The following is a 20004-nucleotide window of genomic DNA, read 5'->3' on the forward strand; positions in this document are numbered from 1 at the left end:
ATCGCATGTATCAGAATTAGGCTCTATTTGCTCGCACAAGTGCAGCTCCGTTTCATCTCAAATACATGTTCTGTCTTTGCGCTTGCCAAATTCCGCCGCGTAAATAGCAAATTTGTCAGTTGGTTTGTTACATGTTACGTCCAAAAAAACCCATTACTCATTAAGAGAATAGCTACAACCCATTTAGACCATGCGCCCGGGCACACCAACCGTTTTCCATCGTTAAAATATCAACAGTGGATTTGGACACGCCCTGAGTGCACCTGCACCGTGCACTTTACACTTTGCGTTTAGATCGTTAAAATAGGGCCCTTGGACTTTTATCCATCCATCCATTCTTGGCCTTTCATTCATCTATCCATCTATCCATGCATTCTTACCCATCAGTCCTCCATTTATTCATCCAAGTCAATCATTGATCCATTCATTCAAGCATCTATTTATTCACCCTTCTCCCTTTCATCCATCCAAAAATCCATTTATTTATGGGAAAGACAACAACATCCCAAAATATTCTTATAATTTCTTCCTGTATAAAATAAATTAAATAGTCCCTCAAGAGTGAATTCTCTTCACTTTGCTCACAGTCTTTGACTCTGTAGCCTGAGATATTCTTATTACTACTAATGACAGGTTGCATTCATAGGGGAGCTGCATAATGAATTGCTTTATAATAATGTGGGTTATGGTGTGGAGCTGTTACACCGAGTCTCGATTCCACAGTGACTGAATAGGTAATTAAAATTCTCATGCATAATGGATTTGATTATTGAAAGAAAGAGACGAGGGGCGACAAGTCACAGCTATTTTAAACCTGTAAGTTAACATAACATACTTGTGGATTAAACAAGCTTTGAAAGAGCATTACTTCCCCCCCCCCAAAAAAAAGCAGTAGACTACTACTAATGTCACCTGGACAATGTCTCGCTCTGCTAATTTTCCTCTTGAGGAAATCCTGATGTCATCACCATCCAACTCAACCATAGCTGTGGGAAAAAACAAGAAGTACAAATGAATCACTGGTCATTTATTTGAAATACTAAATATTAAACTTCATTTTTATTTTCATGAATACAGTTTTGAAATGATATGAGGGTGGGTAAATAATGACAACATCTTTTAAACTACTCCTTTTTTGTATGCAGAGTGATGAATTCAGTTGAAAAAGTAATTTTGGGTGTCCCAAAACTAATAGGGCCATGTCACGGTTGGTAAACCGTGATCTCGGGGTGTTTACACTTTGTGGTGAATTCTGTGTGTTCCACGTCTGCACTGATTAGTTGTGGGCATCTCCGTTAATTGTATCAGCAACAGCTGCCACTCATTACTCATCCACTATATAATGGTTTGTCTCACGTCTTGTGTTTGTGAGATCGTTGTCTTATGTTCGATGTGGTTCCCCTGTTCGTTTGGCTCTCAGTGTTGTTTTGCGTTTGGATGTCTGTGTTTTCCCTAGAACCTCATCCACTCTCCGCACGTTCACTCAGCCACGGACACTTACCTTTGGCTCAGTTCACCGCAGTTCCTGTGCCACTCTCTCCTGCTGCCTACACGCCGACGTCATCCGGATTACTCACCTTCTCTCCGCCCTCAACTGGATTCCTCACCTCTTCACCATCACCACGGATTATCGTTGTCTCATCGTCCCTGTTTGTTTGTGTACTCAGATTCATATCATCTCATTAAACTTGTTAACTCGCATTTGCTTCCAGACTGTCCTTTCACCCACCGTCACATAACGATCTCACCACCATGGAAGCAGCGAGCCCCAATACCCTCACCGACTTCATGCACCACAGTGTCAAGAGAATGGATCAGCAGCAGGAGAGCATTTCGAACACCGGACCCGCTGTCTAAGCGCTGGTGTCACAGGTGTCCGAACTCACCCAGCAGATCCATCAGCTCACGTCTCCCACTGCGCCCATCGCACTGCCTGCGCCGTCCGTCCCCCAGGAGATTCCCCAGGACGACTTCCGGCACCGGAGAACTATGCGGGTGAGCCAGCGTTTTGTAGAACCTTTCTAACCAAATGTTCGATGCATTTTGCCCTACAGCCCCGCACTTTCGCTACTGAAGAGTCTAAAGAGCATTCACGCTCACACTATTATCTGGCAAGGCTGCCTTATGGGGGACGGCGGTGTGGGAGAATCAACACCCGTGTTATGCCTTGTTCCACGCTCTATCAGAAGAGATGAGGAGAGTCTTCGACCGGGCCGCGATCACCTCTCGGAACTCCGGCAAGGATCTTCTTTCGTCACCGACTACTCCATCGAGTTCCGCACCCTGGCGGCCGCATGCAAGTGGAACGAGGTGGCGCAGTGGGATAGATTCCTGCATGGGTTATCCGACCGTGTTCAGCAGGAGATCTACCTCCTCGAGATGCCCCCTACTCTCAATGGATTAATTGAACTGGCGTTGTGAGTTGACGCAAGGTTTAATCGCCTGGGCTGCCAAACCAGTCCTTCCAGATCTACCATCTCTCCTGTTAGGGGGCGCTTGAGTCGAGAGAACATGGTCGGTTCTGTCGACGATCACGAGCCCATGCAGGTGGGTAGAGCTCGGCTTTTCCGGAGGGAGAGGGAACGGCGGAGGTCCCAAGGACTGTGCTTGTACTGTGGAGGCTCGGCTCATAACACTTACTCATGCCCGGTAAAAGAGCCAGCCCGATAGTAAATCTGAGGCTACTATCGGGTGGGATCTCCGCTGAGAAGTCCTCACCAACATCATCAACCCTCCTTCCGGTGAGATTGCGGTGGAGGAATCAACATCATTAGTGTCAAGCTGGACTCCGGAGCCGAAGGTAATTTCATTGATTCCTCACTTGCACATCACCTGTACATTCCTGTCCTTCCTGTGTCTCTCCCCATCCATGTCACCGCACTCAACGGCCAGCAACTGCCTCACGTCACCCACCATACAGAACCCATCACACTGATAACGTCTGGAAACAATCAAGAAACCATATCCTTTTTTCTCATGGACTCCCCTGTTGCTCCCATTGTTTTAGGTCACCCCTGGTTGTCCAAACATAATCCACGAGTGGAATGGGGTTCTAACACTGTCACATTTTGGAGTGAAAGTTGTCATGAGTATTGTCTGGTTTCTGCTTGTCCTGTTGTTCCTGTTTCTGTCTTTCAGAAGGAGACCATGGTTTTGCCAAATGTGCCCGTTGAGTATCTGGACCTGAAGGAAGTGTTCAGTAAGTCAAGTGCTGCTTCTCTTCCTCCGCATCGTCCCTACGACTGTGCCATAGACTTAGTGTCAGGTAAGTCTCCACCTAAGGGCAAGTTATACTCTTTCTATTCCTGAGAGGGAGGCCATGGAGAAATATATTTCTGATTCCTTAGCCTCTGGGTTAATCCGTCCTTCCTCTTCTCCAGCGGGGGCGGAGTTCTTTTTTGTGGGTAAGAAGGATGGTTCGCTGCGACCTTGTATTGATTACCAAGAGTTGAACAACATTACTATTAAGAATACTTATCCTTTACCACTCATGTCTTCAGCTTTCGAGAGGTTGCAGGGAGCATCTATATTCACAAAATTGGATTTACGTAATGCTTATCATTTGGTTTGCATCAGGAAGGGGGATGAATGGAAAACCGCCTTTAACACCCCTAGAGGGCACTTTGAGTACTTGGTGATGCCGTTCGGGCTCTCCAACTCACCTGGGGTTTTCCAAGCACTCGTGAATGACGTGTTGAGAGATATGGTAGATCAGTTTATATATGTCTACCTGGATGACATACTGATTTTTTCTTCATCTCTCCAGGAACACGTTCAACACGTCAGATGAGTGGTCCAGAGGTTACTAGAGAATGGGCTTTTTGTCAAGGTGGAGAAGTGCGTATTCCATGCACAGTCTGTTCCCTTCTTAGGGTATATCGTTTCATCCGAGGGAATACGTATGGACCCTGACAAAGTTAAGGCTGTGATAGATTGGCCATCTCCAGACTCCCGTAAGGCCCTACAGCGGTTTCTGGGGTTCGCCAATTTCTATCGACGTTTCATTCGTAATTTCAGCCAACTAGCCTCACCTCTGACAGCCTTGACCTCCCCCAGTACTCCGTTCAGGTGGTCGGACGCAGCTGAGGCTGCGTTCACTAACCTCAAGAACCGCTTCGTTTCGGCTCCCATCCTTGTGTCCCCTGATCCCACATGGCAGTTCGTGGTGGAGGTCGATGCGTCAGAGGTGGGGGTAGGAGCAGTGTTGTCCCAACGTGCTGCTTCGGACGATAAGGTACACCCTTGCGCGTTTTTTTTACATCGATTATCTCCTGCCGAACGTAATTATGACATTGGCAATAGAGAGTTGTTGGTGGTCAAATTAGCGTTAGAGGAGTGGCGCCACTGGTTGGAGGGTTCAGGGGTTCCCTTTATTGTTTGGACCGATCACAAGAATTTAGAATACATCAGAACTGCCAAAAGGCTCAATTCCAGGCAGGCTCGGTGGGCACTTTTTTTCGGTCGTTTTGAATTTACCCTATCGTACCGCCCGGGTTCCAAAAACGTCAAACCCGATTCTTTGTCATGTCTTTTTGATCCCTCCGCCCGTCCCGTTACTCCCAAGTGTATTTTGCCTGAAAAAATTAGTGGTCTCAGCACTTGTATGGGAGGTCGAGTCGAAGGTCAAGACGGCCTTAGAAGGGGTAACGCCTCCGTCCGGTTGCCCACCGAACCGTTTATTTGTGCCGGAGGAGTTAAGGTCCGAAGTTGTTCAGTGGGGTCATTGTTCTAACGTGGCTTGTCACCCAGGGATAAGTAGAACTAATGGGTTGGTTAGACAACGATTCTGGTGGCCACGTATGGCTCGCGGTGTCCGTGATTTTGTTTTGGCTTGCTCAGTTTGTGCCAGTGGTAAGTCATCTAACCGACCTCCTGATGGGCTTCTTTAACCGCTGTCTGTCCCTTCGAGACCCTGGTCCCATATTGCTCTAGATTTTGTTACCGCCCTCCCGCCCTCTAATGGCATGACGGTCGTTTTGACCGTAGTGGACCGGTTCTCGAAGGCAGCACATTTCTTTTCCTTTGCCCAAATTACCAACAGCCAAGGAGACAGCGGTCACTGTTTTAGATCACGTCTTTTGGCTTCATGGCCTCCCGGGAGACGTGGTTTCGGACAGGGGATCTCAGTATTTATCCAAATTTTGGAAAGAGTTTTGCAAATTATTAGGGGCGTCAGTTAGTTTGTTGTCGGGTTATCACCCCAAAAGCAATGGACAATCTGAGCGAGCCAACCAAGATTTAGAGAGGACGTTGCGACGTTTGGTCTCCAAGAATCCTTCTTCCTGGAGTCAACAACTCTCTATGGTGTAGTACGCCCACAATTCGTTGCCAGTGTCAGCTACGGGCCTCTCTCCGTTTCAGTGTAGTGTAGGGTACCAGCCACCAGCGTTTCCCAGTCTGGAATCTGAAATTCATGTGTCCAAAATTAAACCCGTGTTTAATGCACGTATTAATCCGCCTACTCCGGTTCCCCCGCCGCCGCGTCTCGTAGATGGGGAACTGACATATTCGGTTAATCGTATTCTGGACTTGAGACGGAGGGGACGAGGTTTCCAGTATCTGGTGGACTGGGAAAGTTACGGTCCGGAGGAGAGGGTACCTGCTAGGGACATATTGGATCACTCCCTTATTGATGACTACAATCAGCAGGTAGGCCCTTCTGGGAACTCCAGGAGGAGTTCTTAGAGGGGGGGGGGTATTGTCACGGTTGGTAAACCGTGATCTCGGGGTGTTTACACTTTGTGGTGAATTCTGTGTGTTCCGCGTCTGCACTGATTAGTTGTGGGCGTCTCCGTTAATTGTATCAGCAACAGCTGCCACTCATTACTCATCCACTATATAATGGCTTGTCTCACGTCTTGTGTTTGTGAGATCGTTGTCTTATGTTCGATGTGGTTCCCCTGTTCGTTTGGCTCTCAGTGTTGTTTTGCGTTTGGATGTCTGTGTTTTCCCTAGAACCTCATCCACTCTCCGCACGTTCACTCAGCCATGGACACTTACCTTCGGCTCTGTTCACCGCAGTTCCTGTGCTACTCTCTCCTGCTGCCTACACGCCGACGTCATCAGGATTACTCACCTTCTCTCCGCCCTCAACTGGATTCCTCACCTCTTCACCATCACCATGGATTATCACTGTCTCATCGTCCCTGTTTGTTTGTGTACTCAGATTCATATCATCTCATTAAACTTGTTAACTCGCATTTGCTTCCAGACTGTCCTTTCACCCACCGTCACAGGCCATCATTTTCTTCAACTTCAAGTACTGCTTTGACCCCAGCTGATTGTAATTGGTCTCTGTAACCAGAATGCACAGAGCAAATTCCAATAGTCTTCTCAAACAACAGGCCTTCTCCACATGACCTGCTCACCTCATCCGACTGGAGCTCATCTTCATCATCTGTGCTCATGAGGTCTGTTGTTATTCTTGGAGAAAGCTCTATTTCAATATTGATTAATGACTCTCTCGACTTCTCGATAGTACGTGCTTAAATCCCATGCAGTACAGTTGATAATTACATCTCGCTCTGTGATTAGCCTAAATCAGGTCTCTTTAAATGACCTTTTGATTACCTGTACTGCAAACACAGCTCTAACTGAGAAAAACAACCTTGTTAATTGCTTACAAAGCACTTGTTTGACTAATTGCTTTATAAACAGCTTCAGGGGCACTCAGTAGGGTTTAAGGGTATGTGATAACACTTTACTTAAAGTTTTTATGTATTGTGTATTATATATAATATGCATTGCAATGCATTATATCTTTTCATAAATATTTTGACTAAAAGTTGAAATACATTGTATTATTTGAAGGTTTGTTTTTCATGTTTTGTGCATTATACCTTCTAAAGGCGTAACAATAAACATAAGTAATGTATTATTCATGAGATCAATGCATTATTAGGTGCATTACAAGGCATATTTAATGCATTAAAAGACTTTTATAATGCATTGTATGTAAAAGGCTTTAGTTAAGTGTTACCAGGTATGCTTACACATGACAATTATTGTGCTAAAAACAGAACAGACCGAACATGTAACACACATACACATGACTTGTTTTATAGTTTACACAGAGATGATAACGGTGTTATACACTTTGTACTTTGAAACCCATTTTCAAAAGTTTGCATTTTCAGGCCACCTAATTGCTGCTGTTGTGTAAAATAAATGACCTAAATGCATAAAAGGTTTCTAGCTGAAGTTAATAAATGAATAAAGCAAAGTTCAAAACATATTACCTGATAATGTTGATTTTATTCTATAAAGTAAAAGCTGGAGCTCTCCAATAAATAAAGTAACTGAATAAATTACAATATGGTGATTAATTAACCAGATTAATTAATATGTTTTTTTACCGGTGTGTGTGTGTGTGTGTATATATATATATATATATATATATATATATATATATATATATATATATATATTTTTTTTTTTTTTTTTTTTTTTGACACCTCTTTAAAAAAACTTACCATCAAATTCAGCCTGTCCAACCCCAACAATAATGATGGACATGGGAAGTTTGGCAGCCTGATGGCGAAACAACATTATTAATGGTCTCAAATCACACATTTACCTTTTATGGTAACACTTTATATTAACTTGCATTAATAAACCATTAACAAACATTATATAATGTTTAATGGATGATTAGTTAATATATATTCAAAGACTAAGAAAGGTGAGATAATGTGCTTGTTAACGTTTGCTAATACACTTATTAAACATTACATAATGTTTAACAAATCATTATTTCATGTAAGTTCAAATGTTTAGAAATGTCAATAAACTTTCAATTCCATATGATCAAGCACTTCTTGAAAATATACAAATGATTTTAACACGTTATACAGTGATTAAAAGCTTGTGTTAATACACAACACTTTTGCTGCTATTGACGTGATACGGGTGAGGGTTAGAGGCAGGATTTGTGGTTTGGGAAGGTTTCAACAGTGTACAGTCATCGTGATTACTATAAGGGAACACAATCTGTTTTTATCATATTGTTTTGACAAATGAACAAGTATTTTCTTTAAAAAAATGTTTTCCCATTTATTTATGATTTAAGTAATAGCTATCCTGTTTAATGATATACTGAAGAGTATATACTAATGTGAGTGCATTAGCTAAACTTAACCAGCCATCCTTTACACAAACCTTGTTACATTAGCTAAAGGTCCAAAGCCCATAAAGATACTATATGATTAGTAATCATTTATAAACATTTACAAATGATGAATAGTTTGAACTTTAGATTGGCTACTGCTACACCATAAACAAATAATTAATAGAAAATCAGTAAAGATGTATAGAAAGAGTAAATTTGGGTCTTTCGGGACACTTTTTGCCATCGAGATGACTGCTCATAAAGGTATTAATGACTATTAAACATTTATTAACGTTTGCAAATGATGAAAATGTTCCACTTTAGATTGGGTACTGCAAAAACACGAACAAACAATTAATAAACTATTCATTAAGATGTGTAAATAGAGGTCTACACAACAAACAAAGACCAACAAATTTGAGATCACATGAACTGAAAGTTTACTGACATGTGTAAGCATTTCAATTTATATTAAATAATCACATGTCAATAATTAGGGAATGTTTAGTAAGTTCATTAGTAAACATTAACAAGAACATGTGAATGTATATTAACTAATGATCTGTTAAGCATTATATAATCTTTGTTAATGATTTAGAAATGAAAGTTATTACAAAGTGTTACCCAATTCATATATGTATAGCAAAATCTTTACATACATCAATTCAATGAGACGGATAGATTATAGAGAGAAAGACAGGTAGATAGAAAAATGACAGAGGGATGGACGGACAGATAGATAGATAGATAACCTAATAGCTTCCTTGTGATTCTGTATTGCTTAACATTTTTTGTAAACAAATGGAACAGAATGCTTTGGAGGGTTAGAGGGTATTCTAGAGGGTGAGCAGGAGGAGAGGGAGGCGGGGCCAGTATGATGAGCACGACCCCCGCTTCAGCAGCCCTCCCGCCGACTCCCCGTCCAGACACTTCACACTGGACACCTGAGAAAATCACTTCTCTCATATACAGCACACTTATTTACCACAAAAAACACAATTTTGTATTGTTTATGTGCCCTATTAAATTAAAGGCTAGTCGTTTCTAGTAACTATCTGCACAGGTCTTAATAGCACAGGCCACACAGCACAGCTACTTACACCACAACAGCCAGACAAAATGACAAAATCAAATCACATCTGACCCCACTACGACCTCACGTGGAAAAAAAAAAAACCTTTACCAATATCTGCCAGTAAAAAGGCAGAAGATAATTAACCTTCATTATCCATTTAAATGCAAGTTTGCTAACATGGCATTAAATATAGTTATTAAAGAGATAATTCACCTAAAAATGAAAATTCTGTCATTAATTACCCCCATATTGTTCCAAACCCGTAAGACCTTTGTTAATTTTTAGAACACAAATTAAGATATTTTGGATGAAATCCGAGAGCTCTCTGACCCAGCATAGACAGCAACACAACTGCCACGTTCAAGGCCCAGAAAGGTAGTAACGGCCACTGAAAAACGCTAAACAAGACTCGTATGAAGCTACGAGAATACTATTTGTGCGCAAAGAAAACAAAGCAAAAAAATGACTTCATTCGACAATTTCTTCTCTTCTGTGTTGCGTTCACGAGAGTACCACGATGCATGCATGTGCATTCCCCGGCTTGCAAACAAGGTGCAGCACACCTGGGTTCTGCATCAGAACACCGGCTCCTGTGTCAGCAGCATCTCTTTACACTCATGCACCATGGTACTCTTGTGAACACACATCGACTGACACGGAAGAGAAGAAATTGTGATTTTAAATTGCTATGATATTTCACAATATTACTGTTTTTTTTCTGTATTTTTAATCTAATAAATGCAGCCTTGATAAGCATAAGAAACTTCTTTAAATAAATTAATGAATAAATACATTGTACTGATCCCGATCTTGTGAACATTTCGAAGACTTGCAAGTTTTGACTAATGTTTCTTTAGTAGACATGTGGAATGTTTTGAATCATCTTACATTTCATTTCACAGATCAAATGGCAAGTAAATTCACTTGCTTCATTTTTAAAAAAATAAATTTTTACTTTTGGCACTTGCAGAGCGTTTGATTGTTATGTGTAAACAAATAAATTCCCACAAAAGCATCAATTTCAAGCTCTACTTGCTGTGATTGGAGCCCAAAATAATAATACCATTCTCCCCTTTGAGATGTTCTGTAATAAAAACTTTCCTGTTGCTCTTCTGACAGGTTTAGAGACCAAATCTTCATTTTTCGCTCCAAGACCATAACAACAAATCTGTAACTGACAGGGGGTGTAAGGCGTTTTCTATTTCCACAATCTTAAATTATCATTGCAGAGCTTGTGACAATCAAGTCATGCCTGCATGTCATAAAAGAGAGGCAGGGCACTATAAATAATTGAAGTTGGTTGCCCCATTTGTGTCATTCTTTCATGACTGACAGGACTGATTTAAAGAAATGAGAAAACAAAACAGTATGATAGTTCACAGTGGTTTCCTTGACAACAACTCTTCGACATCACGCATCCTGTCCCAAACCTCCACACTTACATGTATGAACACAGAAACACGTGTGCATTCGGAAACAAAATGGGGGTGGGGGACTAAATTCTGAGAACCCACAAATTACCTGCACCATGTTTCTTCATAACAAAAGCTGCACGCTCACATGCTGACAGCATTATTATTTGGTCTAGGGAGAATGCTAATGTAATGTCATCAGTCCCCAGCTGCTGAAGGAAAATTATAATTTTGCTGGTAAAGGAAATGCATGATTCAGAGAATTAAATTGGCTTTTGGACTTTAAAGGAACAGTTTGGACAAAAAGGACAATTCTGCCAATTATTTACTACTCTTGTCATTCCAAAACCACATGCTTTTATTATTTTATTATTATTATAATCATTATTATTATTATTATTATTTGTAGCACAAAAAAGAGACTTTTTGAAGAATCTTTTGAAGATTTATAAACAAAGTCGAAATTTATTGTGATTTTAATGATTAAAATGGTCACAATCCCTTAAAACTGTAATGAATTGTCAATTCAATCATAGTTTTATTTATAACCTCATAATGATGTAACAATCAACATTCTGTGAAAAGCTGGTCATATAGAAATATTGCATTTTTTTATGTTAAGGAAAGAAATAATTTGAAAAATGTGGATTAAATCTTGTACCTTGCCTATAGCTATTTTTATCAGTATTATTTATCTTATAATTGCAAATTAATTTAGCATGAATTTGGGATGAAAAATATCCAGAAATACCAAATCTAATCAAAAATACCAATACCAAAAGACTACAGTATATTTTGATTCAACATAAAAAAAAGAAAGTTTTATTTTATTAAAACAAATTCATTCAGAAATTTTCATTCAGAGTCATTCTACTATACTATATTACATCCGGATGAAGATGTCCGAATTTTTCTTATTTTTGTTGAAATATCATGTTTTTCCATTTAGTACTGCCCTTTGGAAGAAATTCTTCAAATTCCAAAAGTTTTCACCCCCCAGCTCTTAATGCATCTTGTTTCCTTCTGGAGCATCAGTGAATGTTTGAACCTTTTTTAATAGTTGTGTTTGAGTGCCTCAACTGTCCTCAGTGTGAAAAAATGTATCTCAAAACCATACAGTCACTGCTGGAAAGGGTTCAAAAATGCAAAGAAGCTGGAAAACTTAAGAATCTGCACGACCTTAAAGATTTTTCTGAAGAACAGTTCTCAGTTCGACTGTTCAGTACAAACAAGGGACTCATGCACAACCATCACAAAACAGAAAGACAGTCGTGGATCATCAGGTAACCACGCACAGTATGTATATACTGTATACTTATAATAAGTATATATACTTATGTGCAAATAAATGCACAGACACTATTTAAACTGAACAGAGATGACATCACTGAATTCAATGATGAACTGCCTTTAACTATCATTTTGCATTATTGACACACTGTTTTTGTTGTGTTCATGTTGTTCAGTTGCTTTGACGCAATGTATTTTGTTTATAGCGCTTTATAAATAAAGGTGACTTGACTATAATAAACAAAAGTATACATAAATTAAATGTAATTACTTGTACCATTTTACCCAATAATGACTTTGTATCATATGGCTTCAAGTCAAGTCAAGTTATCTTTATATATATACATATATATATCGCTTTTAACAATATAGATTGTAACAAAGCAAGTGAACAGCAGCTCCAGAACACTTGGCTTCATGTTCACCACAAGCTGTTGTTCTGGCCAAACGATTACTTTGAGCAGAGCATCCAGGTCTTCTGTGGGAGCATACTGTAAGTGAGGAAATTGCACTGTACAGATTTCTACTTGGAGCCATGACAGACAGTTTGGGGCTAAACTAATGATGCCCATGCTGTAACGAAGGGTGGAAAAAAGCAGGATGGAGTCAGAAATGGCATGAAATACTGTCAGGGTGTGACTGAGTACAGGAACTTCTATTAAGCCTATCATCAGTCACACAATGAGCGGGCGTTTCAATCTGACAAAGAGCTGTCTAACTGAGTAACCCAGCCGTCCTTCATGTTGCATGTCATATCTGATTGGCGGATGATTGACCTCTGCTAGCGTTCGAGCATCCTGACTGGCTTATCATTGCAGGCCTGCCCAAGTCCAACAAGACAAAGGAATGTGCTCCTAATGTTGTTGTTTCTCATCATCATCCTCTGATTAGACCTTACCCATGCCTTTTGTTATTCATAATTACCATGTCAAATAAAAAAAGGCTGCATGTCTTCAGCTGACGGATGGGAGGATTCCAGCTTTCAATGCTAATTATCTAAGACAGAAAATGAATATGCACGGCTCATTAAAGTCTGCCAGAGCTCAACACAGAACCTCAACATTTTTGTAAGACTTCGAAGAATAATTCATTCAAAATGAACCCTCGTTTGTTTTCAAACTCATATGCCACTAGTTTTTTGGTGGGACACAAAAAGAGAAATTGGTTGTTGTGTGCTGTAACCAGATGCAATGTGCTTGTTTTTATATTTGGAATGAAACATTTTATTTGATAACTGCTTTTGGATGTTATCATATACAACCTGAATTCCGGAAAATTTGGGACATTTTTTAAATTTTAATAAAATGAAAACTAAAAGACTTTCAAATCACATGAGCCAATATTTTATTCACAATAGAACATAGATAACATAGCAAATGTTTAAACTAAGAAAGTTTACAATTTTATGCACAAAATGAGCTCATTTCAATTTTGATTTCTGCTACAGGTCTCAAAATAGTTGGGACGGGGCATGTTTACCATGGTGTAGCATCTCCTTTTCTTTTCAAAACAGTTTGAAGACGTCTGGGCATTGAGGCTATGAGTTGCTGGAGTTTTGCTGTTGGAATTTGGTCCCATTCTTGCCTTATATAGATTTCCAGCTGCTGAAGAGTTCGTGGTCGTCTTTGACGTATTTTTCGTTTAATGATGCGTCAAATGTTCTCTATAGGTGAAAGATCTGGACTGCAGGCAGGCCAGGTTAGCACCCGGACTCTTCTACGACGAAGCCATGCTGTTGTTATAGCTGCAGTATGTGGTTTGGCATTGTCCTGCTGAAATAAACAAGACCTTCCCTGAAATAGACGTTGTTTGGAGGGAAGCATATGTTGCTCTAAAACCTTTATATACCTTTCAGCATTCACAGAGCCTTCCAAAACATGCAAGCTGCCCATACCGTATGCACTTATGCACCCCCATACCATCAGAGATGCTGGCTTTTGAACTGAACGCTGATAACATGCTGGAAGGTCTCCCTCCTCTTTAGCCCGGAGGACACGGCGTCCGTGATTTCCAACAAGAATGTCAAATTTGGACTCGTCTGACCATAAAACACTATTCCACTTTGAAATAGTCCATTTTAAATGAGCCTTGGCCCACAGGACACGACGGCACTTCTGGACCATGTTCACATATGGCTTCCTTTTTGCATGATAGAGCTTTAGTTGGCATCTGCTGATGGCACGGCGGATTGTGTTTACCGACAGTGGTTTCTGAAAGTATTCCTGGGCCCATTTAGTAATGTCATTGACACAATCATGCCGATGAGTGATGCAGTGTCGTCTGAGAGCCCCGAAGACCACGGGCATCCAATAAAGGTCTCCGGCCTTGTCCCTTACGCACAGAGATTTCTCCAGTTTCTCTGAATCTTTTGATGATGTTATGCACTGTAGATGATGAGATTTGCAAAGCCTTTGCAATTTGACGTTGAGGAACATTGTTTTTAAAGTTTTCCACAATTTTTTTACGCAGTCTTTCACAGATTGGAGAGCCTCTGCCCATCTTTACTTCTGAGAGACTCTGCTTTTCTAAGACAAAGCTTTTATAGCTAATCATGTTACAGACCTGATATCAATTAACTTAATTAATCACTAGATGTTCTCCCAGCTGAATCTTTTCAAAACTGCTTGCTTTTTTAGCCATTTGTTGCCCCCGTGCCAACTTTTTTGAGACCTGTAGCAGGCATTAAATTTTAAATGAGCTAATTAAGTGGATAAAAGTGTAAAATTTCTCAGTTTAAACATTTGCTACGTTATCTATGTTCTATTGTGAATAAAATATTGGCTCATGTGATTTGAAATTCCTTTAGTTTTCATTTTATTAAAATTTAAAAAACGTCCCAACTTTTCCGGAATTCGGGTTGTAAGACCAGACATGTACAGTAGCGAGCAGGTCATACGGACTACATTAATGGTACTTTTATGTTGTTTGCTTTGTCCTTTTGCAGCTTATTAGACATGATCACTACAAATTAATATGGAAAAGAGCTCCATGGGCTTTGAACTTTTTTTCTCCTTTTCCTGGTCAAAAGACCAACAAATATATATTAAAATTTCAATTCAATGCGTTACTTGCTGCTTCTCTGTAATTAATTGTGACATTTACTAGCAATTTCTGAATGGAAACTGTTTCTACACCGAATTTTTCAGTGCATGCATGGTTTGAGAAACATTATAGATGTCTGCAGAGGAAGCCATATTGGGAAACCCTAAATATAGCTGACATTTGATGTGTAACTGACAAATACATTTTGTACATATTTTGCTATATGCGGATATGCCACACCACATGTCTAAATTCGCATCTCTTTTCAAACTGTAATGAGACAGATTAGCTTCCGGATGCTGTCAGCTGTTGTGGGAAGTGAAGGGATGTTGTCGAAACACCCTTAGATCAAAACGGCCTTCTGTGGGCGAATGTCCATTCCTCTTCGACCTGTTCTTAAATGAACAAGGAGGATGAGATGCAAACAGCTGCTTAGAGTAACAACTTTTCTCATGAATGATACATGCATCTGTCCTACTGAATCAGAGCAAAGGAGAGAAGTAGGTCAGTGTTCCTCTAAGCTCTTCTGTGAATACTTCACACGCTGTTACGAAACTACCCCATAACATATGCGTGCCACCCAGGACAAGAGCAGGACACCTGGTGTACCTCGACTTGTTAACAGACCTCCTACACTGAGTTTCCGAGCAGCATTGTGTCGGAGATTTAAAGTTGATTTAGCAATTATGAACATTGTTCACTATCATATTGTGCTGGAGAGCAAAAGGCAGATTGTATTAGCACTTCAGATACAGCTTTCATTTCTGACACATTTCCCACAACATCCAGCAGCTGGAAAAAGGATTACTTCAAAATGTACATTTCACAGACACCTTTCACAATTTATTGTGAATGACAACTTCTTTCAAATTCTGCTAAAAGGGATAGTTCACCCAAAAATGTCACCATTTACTCATTCTCATGCCAATCCAAATGAGTATTATGTCTTTTTTACATAAAAGGAGATTTTAGATAGAATGTCCAGGGAGCTTTTTTCCGCATAACGGAGCTCTTCAAAACTCCAAAAATGACACAAAATCACCACGAAAATAATACCACCACACAGTGGGCTGAAAGCATGTGATAACTCTGGCTATAGGAATGATTGAAATTTAAATATAAACAATATAGTAGAAAGAAAGTCATGATGTTGGATGAAACTGAATATATGAGGATGGTTTTTAATTTGGGTGAACTTTCTCTTTAGAGATTACAAATGATAAAATAGTTAATAATATCCATACTTGGATTGATGCACGCATGGTTAATCACATACCAGGACCACATGACCTTTTCATTTGATTAAGAGATGCAGCCCCTTTCTTGATTAGATTAGTCTGATATATCCGGTTTCTGATTCAACACCTCCTGAAATCATTAATCAGATCTGCACTGCAGTGTAACATTCATTATCTTTAATTCATTACATTTTGATGAAAATGTTTTAAATTCAAATACCCAAATTTAGATTCAGGAACGTTTTTCGAACACACAAATAAAAACATAGGTTTGCACCATAGGTCACCATTGTTACCTTGCATTCAGGTTTTAAATGTCACACGGGGTGGAAATGTGAGTCTTCTTCTTGGCAGGCTGCTGGGGATAGAGCAGCAGGCAAGATCTTAAAAGGAAGGTGTGGCTGTTCTACAAATGGGAGTAACAGTCGCAAATTCCCTTTAAATCCAGTCTGCTGGGAAAATCGGGCCCATTCATAGGCCAGATGAATGATATGCACTGCTGGAGACGAGATTGACCTTTTGTGTAAATTATGACCTTAATACGCCACAAGTCATCCATTTTGCATGTATCATGAAGCCTAAATAAATTATAACAATATATCATCTGTAATAAGATCATAAAAACCCATATCATCCACAAGACATTATTTAGTTCTCAAGTGCAGGCTGGAGATGAAGATCAGGGATTTTACACAAAATATAAATGCTCTGTTCCCAAACATACAGTAGCTAGGGTGTGCTGCCTCCTTTGACACTTCCTTATTTTTGCCACATTTTAATAAATCCAAGATGGTGGATGATGAGATAAATGTTGATTATCTAATTAAATATTCATCCAATTCTTGTGTGTGTGTTGTATTTATGTTTTTTGAAGCAATGTGCTGTTAGCTTAGCAACATGCTAACACGAATCTCAATTGGAATCAATTGTGAGTTGAGTTTGTTGTGTGCTTTGTGTGAAAATGTGTGATGTGTGTGAATTAACAGCCAGTTCACTTATAAGGTTTCACTTCAATTAGGATGCAACCTGAAAAGCAAGTAAAAAGTGGAACAGAGTGGCAATATGGACCCTCTCCAGCCTGTCCTGCTGATACACCTGTGCTCTTTTAGTGGTCATACTCACATTCACGATGGCCTCTTTGGTCTGTGACATATCAGATATAACCCCATCTGTGATTATGAGGAGCACAAAATATTGCGAGCCATCCTGGACAGCAGCTGCATATCTTCAAAGATGGAAAAAAAAAGTAAGTTAACGCAACAATACATTCTTCAGTACATACCTTTCATTACATTTCACATTTTATTCTCTAAATTCTTCTTTTCCTGGTTTTCAGATGTCTCAGATTCATTTCACCATATTAAGATTTACCATGGTCTGCTTTGTTTATTTAAATAAATCTTTGCCTGCGCTAACTCGCTAGAATTAGACCCTGAGGAGGTGTATCATGCTTCAATTTAGAAAGTCTAATTCAGATCTGCAGAAAATGGCATTTTTAATTACCACAGCGGATGCAGCAGTGTAATCAGATGGAAAATGATTTGGTTGTGAGATGCCATGAGGTAGGGGGTGGAGATGTCTTCAGACAATTACTTGATCTCTTTTCTGGAAACACACCCACTATCCTTTCAAGTGATGATTAAAAAATAGCTAGAGTCAGTACTGAGTCAGTCTGTTATGACACATATGGTGTGAGCTTTACATTGGGACAAGCTTGCTCCATGTCAGCAACTTTCTTTTGTCAGTTTTAGGATTAACACAAACAGTACATGGGTTCAAAAGTCAAGCGTTTGGCTTTCGAGGACAGAGTTGACAGACAGACATCTTTGATGGAACATCAGAAAGTCACGCAATCCAGCCAGGGAAATCCTCTCACATGTCTTCAAAGATACAGTTTTTATGGTGGTCCACAGATAAGGTGCTTAGCCAAGCAGTTTGAGATGCCAGGCTTATTCTGATTCATGATGTGTCTGTTGTTCATATATGCTACACTCTTGAAAATCTAAAAGATCAACTTCACTATTCATGCAGAAAATAACATTTGCAATGCATTCCACCAAATCTGGGCAATCTATCATTTGCATGCAAAGTGCAAACAGGCTGACATTTTACATGGACACAAAAACAAGCTGAATCACTTTTAATGGCAATTTCATAGAGTAAATTTTGGAATGATGGAAGAGTGAAAAACACAAAGTAAGCTAGAGAAGTAGTGCTAAATAAATATCAGTTAATGCTGTGTTTTTATGCATTTATGCTGTGTTTCTATGCAAAACTGTGACCATATATTCTGGAGTGGTCCAAATGTAATAGTTTATCGATCTGTCAGTAAAAAAAACATATTGCCAGGCATATAGCCTTATGTGTAGTGGACTATGATGTTAATTCTTCGTCATCAGTTAGGAACCTAGGTGTGCTATTACTTTTGCTACTACTTTCACTAACCAAAAATAAATACATTTAATAGTCTATGTGAACTGTTTTTATTGTAAAGTTTTATTATAAGTTTATTAGAAAACTGATTTTGCATTTAAAAGGATTTCTGGACAAACCTACCTGGCCACATGATTTACAACAGGGGCAAAGTTAGTAGGTCCGTATAGTTGGACGGTCTTTAGACTCTGATGGTATGCCTCTAATATCCCCTCAATACCATTACAGTAGGGATTTTCAATATTGCCATTCTGAAAGACAGGAATCAATGTTTCACATGTGTGTCTTCATTTAAGCCAACCAAAGTTCAACAGTAAAACAATGCTGAGGACAGAAAACATGGATTTTATCAATCAATATGACAGCAGAGAATGCCAATTATAGATTTCTCCCATAAAGTCTCATCTCCGAATCACTGAACCGCTTCCTGAGCATTAAAGACTAGCCCAACAGCATCTCACGCTCTTACGTTTATGACTGAGAATGTGAGAAAAACAGAAGGACATTGAGACTCTTGGCATCAAAAAACTCTTTTGGACTAATCTCAGGAATTTTCATGAAGTTCAGGACAACAGGAATTTGAACATCAGCTCACTCACTAGGGGGAACTCATGAGACACATGTCCATCGGGGGGCAGCTTGGCTCCAAATCCCAGTGCAGGGAACATCTTGTCACTGTCATAGTCCTGGATGATTTCCCCCACAGCCTTCAGTGCCAGGGCATAGGCGTTCATCTGGTAGGGGTTCATGTAATGGAGAGACGTGGACTGGCATGGGTTTCCTGAAAATTTGAAACAGCACACAAAAACCTAGTAAGACAAACATATAAAGACACCAATTGCAATAGCTAGGACCTAATTTTTCAATAGCAAATTTTTTATGCTTATGAAATTTATTGCTAAATATAGTTCAGTCATGAAAAGAGTTTTAGCATATTAACAGAAAATGACTAGATTTGCTATGTGCTACTGCTGTTGAGAAAGTATGTTCTTGCTACCGACAGCTGATACATAGACACATTTCTGTGAGCATGTAAGATATGCTGCTGCTGCTGGTCTCATAAAAATGCGTACCTCTGTGTACTTTTCTGCTACATCATTTTTATGTACCTTACTGCACATTTCGCTGCAGTTTCACAGAGAAATGTCCACTGAGAGATGCTAAAACACAGGTTCAGTTCACACGTTTTTATTATGTTGCTTCAGGTACATATTGTGGTGGTTCAGAATTCAAATATCTGGGGACTGTCGTTAAAAGTTAATGCTCTATCGTGTTAATGCTCTAATGTGTCCTACACCAAAACCTACCCGATAGTGTTAACAAATGCAAAACTGATATAAAAATGTATTTGTTGATGCAACCATGCAAATTGATCATCCTTATATGCAGATGTTGTTTTGTTTTGAT

At 39.7% G+C, this 20004-nt stretch overlaps 1 protein-coding gene across 1 annotated transcript in view; it reads right to left on the reverse strand.

Moving 5' to 3' along the window:
• The window catches only part of LOC132119259 (copine-5-like), a 186791-nt gene that overhangs the window by 2288 nt on the left and 164499 nt on the right, over nt 1-20004 (reverse strand). Inside the window, exons 15-19 of the mRNA XM_059529067.1 lie at nt 19197-19378; nt 18721-18848; nt 17287-17389; nt 7473-7530; nt 913-986 (exon numbers count right to left, since the gene is read on the reverse strand). Of these exons, the coding sequence (XP_059385050.1) occupies nt 913-986; nt 7473-7530; nt 17287-17389; nt 18721-18848; nt 19197-19378 (545 nt within the window). The remainder of the gene's footprint in view (nt 1-912; nt 987-7472; nt 7531-17286; nt 17390-18720; nt 18849-19196; nt 19379-20004) is intronic.

Source organism: Carassius carassius, chromosome 38, assembly GCF_963082965.1.
Source record: "Carassius carassius chromosome 38, fCarCar2.1, whole genome shotgun sequence".
NCBI lineage: Eukaryota > Metazoa > Chordata > Actinopteri > Cypriniformes > Cyprinidae > Carassius > Carassius carassius.